Source organism: Entamoeba nuttalli, assembly GCF_000257125.1.
Source record: "Entamoeba nuttalli P19 unplaced genomic scaffold asmbl_2895, whole genome shotgun sequence".
NCBI classification, from domain to species: Eukaryota; Evosea; order Mastigamoebida; family Endamoebidae; genus Entamoeba; species Entamoeba nuttalli.
The window spans coordinates 14,839-32,195 of record NW_008575681.1 but is presented as its reverse complement, the minus strand read 5'-3'; the positions used below and the strand labels follow the sequence as shown (position 1 = coordinate 32,195).

The 17,357-nt window shown below is 27.5% G+C and overlaps 9 protein-coding genes across 9 annotated transcripts; 3 read left to right on the top strand and 6 right to left on the bottom strand.

Annotated features, from left to right (window-relative positions):
* Positions 1-204: 204 nt before the first annotated feature.
* Positions 205-1,557, bottom strand: ENU1_046920 (DEAD/DEAH box helicase, putative; the record flags this gene model as incomplete). The annotated part of the gene is made up of 1 exon (XM_008857732.1): positions 205-1,557. The coding sequence occupies one exon, from the start codon at positions 1,555-1,557 to the stop codon at positions 205-207; it is 1,353 nt and encodes a 450-aa protein (XP_008855954.1).
* A 112-nt stretch (positions 1,558-1,669) lies between these two features.
* Positions 1,670-2,452, bottom strand: ENU1_046910 (hypothetical protein; the record flags this gene model as incomplete). Its single annotated transcript, XM_008857731.1, has 1 exon — positions 1,670-2,452. One exon carries the CDS (start codon positions 2,450-2,452, stop codon positions 1,670-1,672), a length of 783 nt encoding a protein of 260 aa, XP_008855953.1.
* A 303-nt stretch (positions 2,453-2,755) lies between these two features.
* On the bottom strand, positions 2,756-3,505 carry ENU1_046900 (hypothetical protein; the record flags this gene model as incomplete). Its single annotated transcript, XM_008857730.1, has 1 exon — positions 2,756-3,505. One exon carries the CDS (start codon positions 3,503-3,505, stop codon positions 2,756-2,758), a length of 750 nt encoding a protein of 249 aa, XP_008855952.1.
* A 1,304-nt stretch (positions 3,506-4,809) lies between these two features.
* On the top strand, positions 4,810-6,288 carry ENU1_046890 (BING4CT (NUC141) domain containing protein; the record flags this gene model as incomplete). The annotated part of the gene is made up of 1 exon (XM_008857729.1): positions 4,810-6,288. One exon carries the CDS (start codon positions 4,810-4,812, stop codon positions 6,286-6,288), a length of 1,479 nt encoding a protein of 492 aa, XP_008855951.1.
* Positions 6,289-6,447: 159 nt separating this feature from the next.
* ENU1_046880 (coatomer beta subunit, putative) lies at positions 6,448-8,979 on the top strand (the record flags this gene model as incomplete). The annotated part of the gene is made up of 1 exon (XM_008857728.1): positions 6,448-8,979. The coding sequence occupies one exon, from the start codon at positions 6,448-6,450 to the stop codon at positions 8,977-8,979; it is 2,532 nt and encodes an 843-aa protein (XP_008855950.1).
* Positions 8,980-9,660: 681 nt separating this feature from the next.
* ENU1_046870 (calcium-transporting P-type ATPase, putative) lies at positions 9,661-13,074 on the top strand (the record flags this gene model as incomplete). The annotated part of the gene is made up of 1 exon (XM_008857727.1): positions 9,661-13,074. One exon carries the CDS (start codon positions 9,661-9,663, stop codon positions 13,072-13,074), a length of 3,414 nt encoding a protein of 1,137 aa, XP_008855949.1.
* Positions 13,075-13,196: 122 nt separating this feature from the next.
* On the bottom strand, positions 13,197-14,618 carry ENU1_046860 (molybdenum cofactor sulfurase, putative; the record flags this gene model as incomplete). The annotated part of the gene is made up of 1 exon (XM_008857726.1): positions 13,197-14,618. One exon carries the CDS (start codon positions 14,616-14,618, stop codon positions 13,197-13,199), a length of 1,422 nt encoding a protein of 473 aa, XP_008855948.1.
* Positions 14,619-14,757: 139 nt separating this feature from the next.
* ENU1_046850 (DHHC zinc finger domain containing protein) lies at positions 14,758-15,690 on the bottom strand (the record flags this gene model as incomplete). Its single annotated transcript, XM_008857725.1, has 1 exon — positions 14,758-15,690. One exon carries the CDS (start codon positions 15,688-15,690, stop codon positions 14,758-14,760), a length of 933 nt encoding a protein of 310 aa, XP_008855947.1.
* Positions 15,691-15,806: 116 nt separating this feature from the next.
* On the bottom strand, positions 15,807-17,099 carry ENU1_046840 (leucine rich repeat protein, BspA family protein; the record flags this gene model as incomplete). The annotated part of the gene is made up of 1 exon (XM_008857724.1): positions 15,807-17,099. One exon carries the CDS (start codon positions 17,097-17,099, stop codon positions 15,807-15,809), a length of 1,293 nt encoding a protein of 430 aa, XP_008855946.1.
* Positions 17,100-17,357: the final 258 nt, after the last annotated feature.

The window sequence follows — 17,357 nt, the reverse complement described above, 5'->3', positions numbered from 1 at the left end:
TTAATACTTAATTAATTGCTTTTTATTTATATTTGTTGAAAATTGTTTTGAGAAATAATAAAACTCACCATTACTACAATTCTTGAATAAAGAAACTCTTTCAAGTATTTCATTAGTCCATTATATTCTATTAGTTTCAAAAAAAAATATAAAGCAAATATTATTATAGAAGGTGATGCACATAATAATATAATTAACAATCACTCATTTATCAGTCTGTAATTTTGTTTCTTTTTTCATTTTCTTTATTTGTTTCTTTTTTTTCTTTTCTAACTCTGCTCTTTTTAAAATTTCACTGCCTTCAAGAGAAATGAAGGCAACTTCTTTTGCATTGCTTGTTTGAGTAAGAATATTTAGTACCTTTTCTTCATCAACTTTATATTCTTTAAGCTGAATTCCTAGTTGAGACTCTATCGATTGAATTCTATCACTTTCATATTCATCTACAAGTGTGATTGCAAGACCTTTCCTATTAGCCCTTGCAGTTCTACCTACTCTATGAATATAATCTTCAGCGGTGTGTGGAACATCATAGTTGATGACAAGAGGTACATCTGGAATATCTAAACCCCTAGAAGCTAAGTCAGTAGCAACAAGAATTGATGCCTCACCACTCCTAAATGAATTTAAATTATTTTCACGGGCTATTTGAGGTAATGCAGAATGTAGAACTGTTGCTTTAATTTCCATTGATTTAAACATTCTAAAAATGACTTCTGTTCTTAAAACACTACCGCAAAAAACGATACACTGTTTGTTAATACATAAATAAGTTAAGTAACAATGTTTAACTTTATTTGGCATAAATATATATGTTTGATCACAATTATCAGAAAGTTTTTGTCTTTCTCCTGTAATTAAAATTTTAGTGTCAGTTAGACCTAATGCTGGTAATTGTGGAATCAAAGAGTCTGTTGTTGCAGAAAATAATCCAGTAGTGACTGTCTTAGAAAATTTAGACCTAATTTTTTGAACGTCATCAAGCATTCCAGTCGATGGATCAAACAACCTATCAGCTTCATCAAGAATTAAAAATTTAGCTGAGTCAAAACTGAAAGGTAAATGGTCAATCAATGACACTAATTTACCAGGAGTAGCAATAATAACATGTGGAGATCCACTTAAGTGATGTAAAATTCGAATTACATCAACTCCACCTACAACTTGGACAACCCTGATATTAATACATGCACCAAATGCTTTAAATTGGTCAGCTATTTGAGATGCAAGTTCTCTTGTTGGAGTTAAAACTAAAGCAAACCCAGTATATGGGTCAGTGGATAAATGATGAATTATAGGAAGAGCAAATGCAGCTGTTTTACCACTACCAGTTTCAGCTCCACCTAACACATTATGAAAAGATAATAATGGAGGAATACACAACTGTTGAATTTTTGTTGGTTTAATAATTCCAAATTGTTTTAATGTTGGAAGTAAAAATTGTTTAATGCCAAGCCCATCAAAGGTATTGAGGTCAGAAGGAATTACTTCTTTAATTTTTGTTTCTTCATCTTTTTTTTTTATTGTAGCACGTGTTGTACTACTGAACAATTTCATTTCACTTTAAATAAAGAAAAACAGAGAGATGAAAATACTATTTTAGGGTTTTTATTTAAAATTAAAAAATAATTAAATAACAAAAAAAACACATATCTTTTTCAATATTCATTTACTTTACCTCTAAGTAACTTCCAAATTTCTCAATTAATTTGTCTTTATCTTGATAACACTTTGCTGCATCTGTAGCATTTTCAAAATTTAGCCTTACATATCCTGCTGTTCCTTTAAGTTCTACATGACATTTACCATATTTACTGAAGAAACTATCTAATGACCCTTTATCAAATTTACCATGACATTTAAATGTAAAAGAGGTTCCAATAGGTTTCATTCGATATACTTGAATAGAACTAACGCTAACAAATGAAGCATTAGTCTTTTTCTCTATTTTATTTTCATTTGTACAAAACACTCCATAACCATCTCCATTATCATTATAAATATTGCTAAAATTTCGATAAACTAAACTTGGTTTAAATGCATTTGTGATCCAACATAGTCCTGGCACAGAAAATACATTTTCTTGATTTTCATTTGACCATAAACATAACGTAGGTAAAATCCCATCAACTCGTCGTTTATATATTTTAGGTTTAATGTCAACATTATTTTTTAATGTAAATACAAAATGATTAGGATCATCCCAAACATAAGCTGTACTTGACTCAATTTTTGAACCGCAATAACTTCCAAATACATTTCCTTTTGAACTTTCAATAATAAAGACCAATCTATCTTTTCCTTCAATGGCTTCATTAAAGTCTTTTGCTGTTCGTGTTTGATTACTTTTTGACATATTAACATATAACTTTTCATAATCATAACTATTCGTCCATTCTAATAAATAATTTTTGATTAACTCATTAAAATCATATTGAGTATGTGATTTCATTAAAACTAAATTTATAAAGTTCTTTTTTAATGTGTTTTAATAATTTATCTGTTTTATATAACATTATTATTCTTTTTTTATGTTTTTACAAAGAAAAATTATTTTTGTTTTGTTTCTTTTTTTTAAATTGTTTTTCTTAATTGTAGTTATTTATATGAACTAAAAATAATATTAAAAAAGATTTTTAATTAAAGAATGAGTAATCATTATTTCAAAAAAATGAATGTTTATTTTTCCATAAAAACCAAGAAGATAAATACTTTTAAATGAAAAGTCAATGTACATGAAAAAAAAAATTAGAGATCATTCTGAAGTAAACCATGAAGCAGTTTCAGTTGAATATAAATGTTCACTACAAAACCTAAAAACACCACGAAAACAAAATTCTTCAGAATTTGGAGTATTTCTAATAATTTCATTATCTTTTTGATAAAAATCTATTTCTGGTTTTAAGTAAGTTTGAAATAATTCTGGACATTTTACTAAATAATTTTCAATAACATTTTCTTTCATATTACACACAGAATGAAATATATTTACAATCTCTTCATCATATCCTTTTAATTCTATAAAAGCTCTTTGAGAACACCTACCATAAGGATTTCGATTCATTAAATTTGTAGTAACTTTTGTTCCAAACAAAATAACTCCATTTTTATTAAATGGACCTAATTCTTTATAAATTTTTAATTTAAGAGTTTTAATTGAAGTTGTTTGTTTAGCAAGTTTAAAATGAAGTCCAATAACATTTTTAGAAACAGCATTAAAGATAGCTACTTCTTTATCTCTTCTTTTATTTTTATCTAAAATATTTGGAAAACTATATTGTTCTTGAACAATTTCATTTATTTCTTTTCCATTAAGACATGTACTGGCAATAGAAAGATGTGCAAGTGTGTTTTTTGACTTCTTGGAAGGAAGTTTTACTGTAACTGAATTACCAAGAACAACAAATAATCCAATTACACATGCATTAGAAATTCTTTCTCTATCAACAGAAAGATTTCTATTTACTGATTGACATTTGGAAGAAGTGCTATTGATTTTTGTCATAATGATGAGTTTAAACCTTCTTATTAATGAGATGAAAATTTGGGAGTTTTCAAATTGAATTCAAAAGTTACGTAGATTCTTTTTGACAATAAATTAAATGAAATAACCAATTTTATTCAACACTTCTATTTTAAAAAATCTATTAATTAGTTTCTTGTTGCTTTCTTTATGATGGAATTTTTTTCTATTTTTATAAATAATTTTAACATTTTTGTGATTCTTGAGTTTATTTGGCTTTATTACTAATGTTTTCCATCACATAAACTAACGCAAGTCTGTCAAATAATTATTTTGTTGGATGTTTTTCTCTTCAAAATTCTTAAATTCCTTTTCTTTTCCCTACAAAACCACTCATATTTTTTTTTTCTTTCTCAACAAAAAGAATCTTTTAAATCTTCCTTGTTTGTGGAGTTTTTTAAAATGAAAATTTAAACACAAAATATAAAAATCATTAATTCGCTTTTTTAAGAAAAATTTCTTTTTTAAAATAAGAAATTCTATTTCAATTTGAAAAAAGATTTATTTTTAAATTTATTAAAATTATAAAACATAAAATTTAAAGAGAATTTTTTGTTATAAATCTGTTTTTTATTTTATTAAGTCTTAGAGTTGAACAAATGTACAAAAAATAAAAACAATTTTGTATTTTTATATTTTGTTTTTCAGAGAATAGAATATCAAACTATTAGATAAAAGGTTAAATAATTTTATTATTTTATTTCTCTGGTTATTTTGATTCTATAATTTTGTATTGAAATTACAAATGAATTTAATTCATAGAATGTCTTTTAGATGGAAAGTTAATTGGAGTATTTATCTAAATTATTAATTGTTAGCTAAAAAATTTATTTAATAAAAACAAACAATGTTCATTAATTCTATTGTTTCTATTTCACAAAATGGTGCATCATGTTTTGAAGGTGGTTGTTCATAACTGAAAAAAAGTGGATGTTCATCAATGGTAAAATAATCTTCGTCAAATATAATTGTTTGTACACCTAATTCTTTTCCATGAAGTGGTACTCCACGAACAGAGGTAAATACACAATCATTGTGTTTATCACATAGTCGTTGTATAAAATAATCAGGGTGATTTGTTTGTAAGTTAGTGTTGAAAGAAAAAGGAAGAAAACAACAAGTACTATTACCATTAAAATTGTATTGACCTATTTGTTTCATTACGAATTATTCAATTAAAAAACTTTTTTGTTTTTTTATATTATAAATAATAAAATTAATAATAAAATTACTAATAAAATTAATAATATAAAAAAAACAAAAAAAAATAATAAAAGTGTCATTCAATGAACAAAAAACCTAGTGATTCTAAACTGCCTAAAGAACAAGAAGAAAAGGCTGGTATATCAATAAAACAACGTCCTAAAATAAAAACAATAAAGGAAATAAAAAATGATAAAAGAAAAGAGGTTCTTTTAAAAGGTAGAGAACAAAAAATAAGAGCAGAAAATTATTTACAACCAGAAGAAACCAAACAATCAGGTTATATGGACTATAATATTGCAGATGTTCTTCCATATCTAGACCAACAAACTAAAGCAAAAATATTTTCATTACAATTAGAATATGGTCCTTATTCAACTAATTTTACAGGTAATGGTGTTCATTTAGGTATTTGCGGTAGAAAAGGTCATATTGGAATTCTTGAATGGAAAACACAAAAATTAATAAATGAATTTCATGTTGAAGAACAATGTTATGGAATGCATTTTTTCCATACATTTAAATTATTTGCTGTAGCTCAAGAAAAAAGACTTCATATTTACGATGATAAAGCAACTGACATCCACTCATTATTTGATTTTCCTAAACCTCGTCAATTGGATTTCTTACCATATCATTTCTTACTTTCTGTTAATTGTGTAGAAACAAAACCTAAATTAAAATATCTTGATATATCTACTGGTGAATTGGCAGCTCAACATCCACTTTCTAGTTTAACAACAACAATGATTCAAAACCCATATAATGCAGTTATTATTAATGGACATGTAACTGGTGCAATTACTATGTGGACACCAAATATGGCTAATGCCGTTGTTGGGTTAGGTTTCCATAAAGCAGCTATTACAGGTTTAGCAGTAACTCGAGATGGAAAATATCTTGCTTCATCAAGTGAAGATGGAACCTTAAGATTCACAGATTTAAGAATGATGGTGGAAGACACTCACATGACGATGACTGGCTTTAGTGATGTAACTTCATTAAATTATTCTCAAAGAAATTTATTAGCAGTTGGAAGAGGAAATATTGTTGAAATATTTGATGAAAAACTTAATAAAATTAATGTACAACGTCCTGGAGAAACACATCGTGATATGATTACTTCTTGTGAGTTTTGTCCATTTGAAGATTTTATTGCAATTGGTAGATATAATGGAGTATCTACTATTCCAATTCCAGGTTCAGGTAGTGCAGTTGTTGATACATTTGAAAATAATATTTATGAATCACAAAAGAGTTATAAAGAGAGTGAAGTTCAAAAATTACTTGATAAAATTCCTGCTGATATGATTACTTTGAATCCTAATCTCATTGGTCATGTTGTAGAGAAAGACCATTTGAAGATTAGAGAAGAATTCCTTGAAGGACTAAAAGATGAAGCTGCTAAAACTTCTAAAATAAAACAACACCGTAGGGAAGTTCTTAAGAAAAGAATGGAGTTATTTGCACCAAAAACAAGAGCAAAACCAAAAAGAGCTGATAAGAAAAAACCACAAATAAAACCAATAGCAGAAAGAAGTGCATTAGACTTGTTTCGATGATTGAATTGTTGAGTGATGCTTTATTATTTTTTAATATATTATATTTTTATAATATTTTATTAATAAAGTATAGTAATTAAATAGATAAACTATACTTTTATATGAAAAAAATTATTAAAGTTTTTGTTAAAACTTGAAAATCATTTAGATTTTTAAGGGATGCAACAAACATATCATATTTTCAATAATTATATCACATTTAGAAGTGATGAAATTCTTAGTCTTTTACAAAAAGATGATATATCTAAAAGTGAGGCTTTACAACAACTAATTTCTGCAGAATTAGATGGTGAACAACACACAGATATGTTGATGAATGTTATCAGTTATGCCTTACCATCAACTGACCATACTGTAAAAAGATTATTTTTAATGTATTTATCATGTATTAAACGTGTTGATGAGCAAGGAAAATTATTATCAGAATTGGTTCTTGTTATTAATTCATTACAAAATGATTTAAATCATCCAAATGAATATATTCGTGCTTTGACTTTAAAATTTATTTTAACTATTTCAGAAAAAGAACTTATTCAACCACTTACTCATGCAGTAATTAGTAATATTAATTCAAAAAGTCCTCTTGTTCGAAAACATTGCTTTTCAGCTATTTGTCATATTTATCGATTATACCCAGATTTAGTTCCAAATGCTTCAAAACTAATTTGTACTGCAGTTAATGAAGAAAGCATTACTTCAGTAAAATGTAGTGCTTTAAGAGCACTAATGTATGTAGATTTATCTGCTGCGGTACGTTATGTAATTAAAAAGTCAGAACAAATAAGTACCTATAAAGAAGATATTCAACTTGAGTTATTACATCTTATTAAATCTGTTTCTCGTTCTACTCCAGATAGTTCTACAACTTATCTTTCTATTTGTGCTTCTTTAATTCAAAGTCCATCAACTGCTGTTTCATTAGAAGCATCCCTTTGTATGTTAGTTGTTTCTTCTTCATCTTCAGTAGTAAAAGCAGCTATTAGAAGTTTGATTGATATTGTTGTGAAGTCAAGTGATATTAATGTTAAAATTTCTGTTCTTCAAAGAATAGAACAACAAATTCATAAAACACCAAGACTAATGAATGAATTGGAAATTGATATGTTAAGGGGATTTCAATGTACTAGTTCATATGTTCGATCTAAAGTTGCACAAATAGTTGTTAAATGTGTTACTTCTAAAACTATTAATGAAGTTATTAATACTTTAAGAAAAGAATTACAAAGAGAAGAAGATGAACAATACCAATTGGCTATACTTCAAGCTATTAAAGAATGTAATAACAAATTTACTTGTGAGTCTATTATTCCTGTATTATTAGATATAATGCAAACAACTAACTCTATTTCTGTTTCTAAAGAGATTTTATTATTTGTGAGAAACATTTTGTTAAATTCAAATAATACAAATAATAAAAACTCTTTTATATTACAACCATTATATGACATTATTCATTCTATTAAAACACCTCAACTTCTTGTAGAAATTATATGGATTCTTTCTCGATTTTCATATACTAAAGAAGAAGTTTTAACAAGTTTCAATAAGTTATATGAATTAATGTTTAATGAAGAAGGAAAAAGTATATTATTAGAAGAAGATAAGAGTAATATCCTTTCTGGAACTTATATTTCATCTATTGTTAAATTAGTTTTGAAAGGAAATACAATGTTTGAACCAACAAAACAACATGAGATTACTGCTAAAGCATTACAATGTTTATTAAAATTATTAAAAACACAAAAAGGTAGTGATTTAATTGGAAAAATCAGACAAGGCATTACTTGTATAACTACAAAAAATGAGAAATTAATTGAAGCTGCATTAGCAGAACCTGAAATAAAAAAAGATGTTATTGTTATAAAGAAAGATATTATTCAAGTTGACGATGAATTAAGTTTTGGTATGTTTAATGAAGAAAGTGAAATACCAACTATTGCAGAAAATGAAGAAAAGAATTTAATGACATTTAGAAATATTATCCAATTAAGTGGATATTCTGATCCTTTATATGTTGAAGCAAGTTTAGAATTATCTCAATTTGATATTGCTATAGACACACTTATTGTTAATCAGTCTCAAAGCACTTTACAAAATATTATGATTCAATTAGTCCCTCGTTCTGATGGACTTGAAGTTATTGGACAACAACAACCACTCACCCTTGGAGCTGGAGAATTTACTAGAGTTACTATTCCTGTTTGTGTCACTGGTACATCATCTGGATTAATTGCTGGGTACATTAATTATGATTGTGTAGGTAGAGAAATTACTACTGGAAGTAGTGACAATCATATGGTTCTTAACAACATCAGTGTTGAGGCACTGGACAGTATTAAACCTGCTGATATTAGCCAAGATGTCTTCCAAAAGAAGTGGATGGGATATGAATGGGAAAATAAAATTATTGTTGAAACAGACATCACTGATCTTATTCAATTCATTGAGCACTTATGCAAAGAAACACACATGAATTGTGTTACTCCAAAATCTTTGTTCTGTAGTGAGATTGGATTTTTATCAGCTAATCTATATGCCACAACGGTCTTTGGAGATGATGCTCTTGCTAATATTTCTATTGAAATAAATAATGGGAAGATTGGTGGGTGTATTAGAATCAGAGCAAAAAGTCAAGGCGTAGCCCTTTCATTGGGTGATAAGATTTTGATGGTTCAAAAACAACAAAATTAAAAGTAAATGTGTTATTTAAATAACCATTTTTTTTCAAAGTTATGTTTTCTTTGGGGTGAGTATTTTTGTTAAGACAAACTTAAAATTTTTCAAAAAAAAAGGAAAAATAAAGATAGAAAAATTTTAATTATTAGATATTAATACTCCTTTTTTAGAAAAGTTTAAGATTTTCTTGTTAAAAATTTATCATTTTTTTATTTACAATAAATTTTTTTACAAAGGATGAAGAATAAAAATCTTAGAAAAAAAATGTAAAAAAAAACCCACTATAATACAAAAAATAAGGAAGAAAAAAAATAGAAAAAAATATAAAACTTACTCAAATAAGGTGGAACTTTAGAACTATTATTCTAAATATCCACAAACTTAATTCCAAAATAAGATTTCCCGATGAAAAGAACGGCAAAGTGGCTGATAAAAAACAAAAATTAAATTTTTGTGATAGGCTGATAATCCTGAAAGGAGAGAATTAATTAGGCTGAGTAGCAAGATAAATCCAAACCGAAAATAACCCCCTAAATACAAAATCCTCATAAGAATCAAATAGATTACTTATCTCAACGATTATAAAGTAAAGAATTAGTTATTTGGGTCATTCTTTCCTATTTGAAAAATATTAAGAACTGTATTTAAAGGAGTAAAGAACTTAAAACCAACAGTCTTTAATTACTTAAGAATTATATGGAGTTTAAGGATAAACCCCAACCTATTGAAATGAAATGGTATGTCAAAACGCCTGCCAAAAGAAATAAAAACAAAGATACATTGGCAAAGTTATGGCAAGATAAAATTGATCAATTAAGAAATAATGCACCAAAAGGAAGTATCAAAGCTTTAGTTGATTTCTATCAAGAGAATAACAGAGACCAGAACTATCTTCCAGTCAAAATATGTTTTGCACTATATGGTCTTTTAACTAAATATCAAACAAAACAAAGAAATGGATTTACATCAGTATGTACTCCTATTTCAGAAGAAAGTCTTGAAGTATTTTGTTTTATGATTCAAACTGATCGTAGTTTTCAAGATATTATTGAAACAATGAATATTTCAACTATTTGTCATGATTTCCAATTTAATTTACATTTAGCTAATGAAGATGAAAATGTTCGTGCAATGATGACTACAATTGTTCTCTTTCTTTCTCAAAACTATTATAAGTTTAGTAATTGGAGAGAGTATATCAAACCAAAATATCATTGTATTATTGAAGAACCTGCTAATGAAGCTCAACAAGAAGAAATACCAGAAGGTCGTTTTAGTAAAGATGCATATCTTCCAACTGAAGGACACTTTTATGATGTAGATGTTCAAACAATTCTTACAACATTTAGAACTGATTTAGAAAAAGGGTTATCTACAATTGAAATAGATCAAAGAAGAGAGAAGTATGGAACAAATGAATTACCAAAACCTCCAAAAATGAATGTATTTAAGATGTTATGGAATCAAATTACTGACTTTATTGTTATGATATTAATAGTTGGTACAATTGTTTCTCTTTGTATTGAAGAATGGATTGCTGCTGGAATGCTTATTATTGTTATTGTGTCTAATGTTGTTATTGGATTTACTCAAGAATTTAAAGCAGAACGTGCACTAGAGGCTTTAGAAAATGCTGATGTTATTCATGCTAATGTAATAAGAGAAGGTGTAACAGATGTAATTACAGCAGACCAACTAGTTCCAGGGGATGTTGTTGTATTAGAAGAAGGAAATACTGTTCCAGCTGATCTTCGTTTATGTCAAACTCATCACTTAGAAGTTGTTGAAGTTCTTTTAACAGGAGAGATGAATCCAATTGAAAAGAGTATTGACCTTATTAAAACACCTAATGTTCCAGTTGGAGATAGAAAGAATATTGCATTTATGTCAACAAGTGTAGTTAAAGGAAGAGGAGTTGGAGTTGTTGTTGCTACAGGTAAAGTAACTGAGATTGGTAAAATTTCAAGTGAGTTAAATAAAAAAATTGATAAAACAATGCCATTAAAGAGAAAATTAGCAAATTTAGGAAAATGGCTTGTATTATTAGCTGGTATTTTATGTTTTATAGTAGTAGGATTATTAGTATTATGGTTATTTATTAAAAATGGAAGTATGACATGGGAAGATACAGTCAGTATTATCAAAATTGGATTAAGTTTAGCTGTTTCAGTTATTCCAGAAGGACTTGTTGCTGTAGTTACTATTACTATGTCTATTGGAGTTAGTAGAATGAGTAAACAACATGTCATTATTAGAAACTTACCAGTTGTAGAAGGGCTTGGTTCTGTTACTACTATTTGTACAGATAAAACAGGAACATTAACACAAGGTAGAATGACTATGACAGAAATTAGACAAGGACCAAATCTATACAGTTTTAAGACTATTAATGGTCAATTTAAGATTTATAATTCAATTTATGATGAAATATCTCAAATTCCTAGTGAGTCTATTGATATTTTAAAAGTTTGTGCAATGTGTAACAATAGCTCTACTAAAGTTAATGAAAAAGGAGAAACTGAAATGATTGGAGATCCAACTGAAATTGCTTTATATAATTGTGCTCTTCATTGTGGTATTACAAAAAGTAATTATATTAGTAAAGGAAATACATTTGTGACAGAAGTTCCATTTGATAGTGATAGAAAGAGAATGAGCGTTCTTTATAAAGATAATAATAATAGTGGAATTATCTTTGCTAAAGGAGCATGTGAATCTATATTGTCAATCTGTTCTTTTAATTTTGATGGTAAACCATTAAACCAAGATATTTTAAAGGATATTGAAAATCAAATGAATTCTATGGCACAAAATGGAAGTAGAGTTCTTGCATGTGCTATTGGTAAAATTGATATGAACACTACACATATTACTGAAGACAATAACACTAGTATAGAAAATGGATTAATGTTTCTTGGTTTAGTTGGTATTGTAGATCCTCCACGAAATGAAAGTGCTTTAGCTGTTAAAGCATTAAAACAAGCTGGTATTCAAGTTAGAATTATCACTGGTGATCATCCTAAAACTGCAGGTGCTATTGCTAAACAAATAGGAGTTATAGACCCAGAAGAAGACATTGATCAATATATTATGACTGGTAATGAATTACTTGGTATGAGTGAAAAGGCTTTAGCTGAACGTGAGCCATTTCCAAGTGTTTTTGCACGTGTATCTCCAGAAGATAAACTTACTGTTGTTAAAGCATTAAAAAGAAGAGGAGAAGTTGTTGCTATGACTGGAGATGGTGTTAATGATGCTCCAGCTATTAAATCATCTAATATTGGTATTGCTATGGGAAGTGGAACTGATTTGACAAAACAATCTGCTGATATTGTTCTGTTAGATGATAACTTTTATAACATTGTTGCCACAATTAAAGAAGGAAGGAGGGTATTTGATAATATAATGAAATTTGTTATGTATTTGTTGAGTGCTAATTCTGCAGAAATTTGGACTATGATGATTTGTGTTGCATGTGGTCAAACACCACCATTCTCTGCAATGATGATTCTTTGGGCAAATTTAGTTGTTGATATCCCACCATCAATTTGTCTTGGACTTGACCCTCCCATGAGTAATATTATGGAAAGAAAACCAAGAGACCCAAATAGTAATATATTCAATTGGAAAAAAGCTCTTATTGTGTTATTCCAAGGATTGACTATGGCTATTATTTCCATTGCACTTTTCTTTATGACACTTTATATCAAGCCATTGGCTGAATTTGGAGGATATGATATGCCAACAGGAATGACTGATGAACGTCCAAATCATAGTAGAACTCTTGCATTTATTTCATTATCTGTGATTCAGTTATTCCATTCCTTTATTAGTAAATCAATTACTGGTCCTACAATTTCAAAAGATATGTTTGGTAATAAGTATTTATTAATTGGACTTGTTATATCTGTTTTATTCCTTATTGCAGGTATTTATGTACCTTATTTCAATGATATTATTGAACAATATCCATTAAAGTGGTTAGATTGGTTATTAATCCTTATTGCTGTTCTAGTTCATTTTGTTATTTGTGAGTCAGTGAAATTGGTTTTAAGAATTGCTTCGAAGAAACGAGAGTCTAAATATGTTTTATTCCATGATGATCTTTAAAAGCTTAAATCCAAAACTTAATTGACAATTATTATTTAGTATTATTTTATTTGAACAAAAAAGTAAAACAAATAAGAAAATAAAAACCAAATAAAATTTAAATAAGATAAAAATGTTTTTTTTTATTCAACCATTTTAATAAATTCTTTTATAGCACGAATGAATTTTCTAATATCACCAATTGTTGTTGGATATCCAATAGACACTCTAACAGCACCGTATTGTTTTCCTTCTAATGTAGTATCAACTGGAGTGTTTGGATTAGTAACAGCAGCTGCTGCAAGGCTAGTAACGTTTAATGAATTTAAACAACTTCCTGGATTACAAGTACATCCAACTCTAACATGAATATTCTTTTTTGCTAAGAATTCATTTATTGTTAATAATGGAACATGTTTAGGGAATATACCATTATATTTATATTTACTATTTAAAATATTAAATGTAACAATAGGACCTTGATTTTCATAAGTAGAATGGTTATGATTTCCATAAATTTCTATTGCCTTAGTACCATTAGAATATGTTAATTTATTTAGCTCAGTAAATAATACACGAGTAAGAGCATATGTGTGTTTATGAATAATATCAATATTTGGGAAATGATTAAAAGCATGTTTTAGTCCAAGAATTCCAAGGAAATTTAATGTTCCAGCTTCATATTTTGGAGGTAAATAATCTGGGAATACTTTCCAATCTCTATCAGCAGCAGCCATAACTACAGTTCCTCCACCAAAATAAGAAATTTTTAATTCTTTAGCAACTTCTTTTTTAATAATTAAACATCCTACTCCTGTTGGGAATCCAAACATCTTATAAAAACTAATTGAGACAAAGTCTGGATGGTATTTAGTTAAATCAAGTTTTGCACTTGGAACTAAAGCAGCAGCATCTAATAATACATGGAATTTATGTTTATTATTTGATAATGAATTAATTTTACAAATCCAATCTAATGGGAATTTAGCTCCATTAAAATTATCTTCTCCTGGGAAAGCAATTAAATGATGAGTAACGTTAGTTGTTTGTAATTTATTTAATTTGTCTAACACACTTTTCCATTGTTGTTCTGGGTCTTCTTCTGTGAAATATCCCCAAGTAGCATTAGCATGACTAGCATATTCTCTAATTCCTAACACACTATTATGATTTTGTAAGAGATATAAAAAAACACTTGCTGGAGTAAATGGGAAATTTTCCCCAACAATTTTTAATGCTTCAGTAGCACCACTAGTAAATATAACATCATATTCTTTTGGATTTGCATTGAAATATTTTAATATTCTTTTTCTCATTTGTTTAACTACAGTGTCTGTATTTATTGATGATGGAGAAATACTATGAGCATTGCCATATAATTTTTTTGAAACGTCATAATAGAAATCTTTTAATTGAGATACTTGATGAAGTCCACTGGCTGTATAATCAAGATAAACATTATTTTCAAGATATGGGAATTCTCTTCTAATTCTTTTTACACCATTCCAATAACCAAGTTCAGTTAAAGAAATTGCAGAACAAAAGGTAATGAATAATAATAACATCGACAATATAAGTTTTTTAAGTTCATTTTTTATTTTTATTTTTTTTCAGAGTATTGATATTAATAGTTTTACTTTAATAAAATTAATAAAAAATTAATTAATCCGAATAATCTTAAAATTAAAAATTTTTAAATGAAAATTAAAGTTCTAACTCATTACTTCTTCGTTGTGATGGTATAAACCAATCTAATATTGTAGGTCCCATAGTTTCTTTAATATTATTAAATACACCTCTATCATAAGATGGAATATTTTCAAAAACAAGATCTCGTTTTCCTTTATTAATTTTCAATAATCTGGCAATTTCAATAGACTCCATAGAAGTCTCGTTGTGCATAATCGATATAAGATAATTTATTAACAACACCAACATCCCTGCAAATAAAGCTAATCCAATTGCCATTCCTACGGCTGATGGAACAATTAATGTAATTATTGACCAATTAAATGATCCATGTAATAAGTCATAATGTATAACAGCATGAAAGATAGAAAATCCATTTATAATTGAAGAAAGCAATAATGCTGAAGATGCGTAAAATATAAATTGAACAAAGAATTTCATATTATTTTTTCCAATACAATTTGACACCCATGGACAATGATGATCTCGTTTTTCAATACAATAACCACATTTTTTACAATGATAAGATCGTGGTGGTCTAAATTTTTCACATTTACTACACCACCTAACACGATAACAAATATCACAAGTTTTACAACCACTACGATTTCCTTTTTTCACTCTTTCAATAGCTTCATTTAATTCTTGTTGTGAAGCAACAGGGATATAATTTTGTACAATACCAGGAGATGTATGTATAACTTTATAATGACAATATGTTAATAAAATGAAGAGCAATAACCCAATCATATCTCCGATAGTAATTATCAAATTGTTTCCAAAATATGTTTGTACTGTTCCTATCGTAGTTAGTACAAATACTCCATACATTAATACTTTTGATACAACTATATATACAGCGTCTGGAGCTTCAACTTCTTCAATGTCATATCCTTCAGGACATTTAGGTTTAGGATTTGGATAATAATAATCAATGTTCTCTATCATTATTATCTGTTTATCCTTTTGAAGTTACTTTCTCTTTTTTCTCTTTAGAAACTTCTTTTTTGTTAAAAATTGTTTTGACGTTTGATCTTCAAAAGATTGAATCTCATAATTTTTAATCAATTAATATGAAGTTGATCACACCCTGTGAAACAACCCGCACCTAATGTACATATGTCATAAGGAAGATTCATTTCCTTCAATGAAGGACAATCCTCAAAACAATAATCGCCAATGTATCGCAGCTCATTGGGACATTCTACTTTTGTTAAAGAAGAGCATTCACAAAAACAGTACTTTGGAAGAACTAATATACCAGAGGGAATATTGATACTCATTAATTGAATGCATCCATAGAAACATTCATTGTTTATTAATGTTAATGTAGTTGGTAATTGAATTGAATTTAAATGAATACAATTTTTAAAGGCACTTATCCCAATTGACTCTACGGAATCAAATTGAATTGAAGATAAAGAAAGGCACTCTTCAAAACTACTATCTCCAATTTTAGTGACTGTACTTGGTATACGAATGGATGATAACATGGAACAATTAATAAAACAATCATTTGGTATTGAAGTGATTTGAGTAGATAATTTGACTTCTTGTAAACTTGTACAGGATTCAAAACAACCTCCCCCTAAAAATGTTATTGAATTTGGGAGATATAAACTTGTTAAATGCTTACACTCACTAAAACAACCATCTCCTATTGATTTTAATGTAGATGGTAATTTAACTTGTTCCAGAGATTTACACCCATTAAAACAGTCATCCCCAATCTTTTGTAACCCTGTTGGAAAATAAATTGTATGAAGATATTTACATCCACTGAAACAATTATCTCCTATAGACGTTAAAGAGGTTGACAATATCACACGTTCCAAATTTGTACATTCAATACAACAACAATTACCAAGAGTATTTACAGTTTGAGGTAGAACTAATTCTGTTAGTTGTTCATTATTTTCATAACAAGACTCATCTAGTTTTTTAATTGATAAATCTCTTGGTATTTCTTCCCCATATTGATCGACATCATCATATGTGTAAATTACATTAGTACAAGTAACCATTTTTTCTTTTAGCCGTATAGCAGTAGAATAAGGTAACTCATAACAAAAAACAAAATAGTGAATATCTGGAAGTAATTTATCTTTATCTGAATATAAAAATTGAATTTGGATATTAGGAAACAATCTTGTTGATGAGATAGGATTAAATATGAATGATTCTAATACTTCTTGATATGACGAACGTATTTGAATAAATTTAATAAAATCTTCCTCATTATGAAAATAACGAGAGATTGCAACCAATTCATTTATTCCAAAATGACTTTCTGTTTGTTTAATACTTTCATCGTCTGAACATTCATCATCAATGAATTGTGGATGAGTTGTTTCCATATTTTCAAAGAATTTTATTTTCAGTTTTCATTTTTATTTGTTTAAAATTGTAAAAGCAGTTTGAATTTACTAAAATTATCAAGATATTAAAGGTTATTTTAATAATATTTTATTCAAGAAATATCAATTTAGAATATATAAATATTTTAAATAATATTTTATTATATTTTATGGTTCTAATTCAAACCAAAAATCACAAAAAATAATAACAAACATCTTTTATATTTTTTTCTCAATAATTTAACCGAATTAACAAAA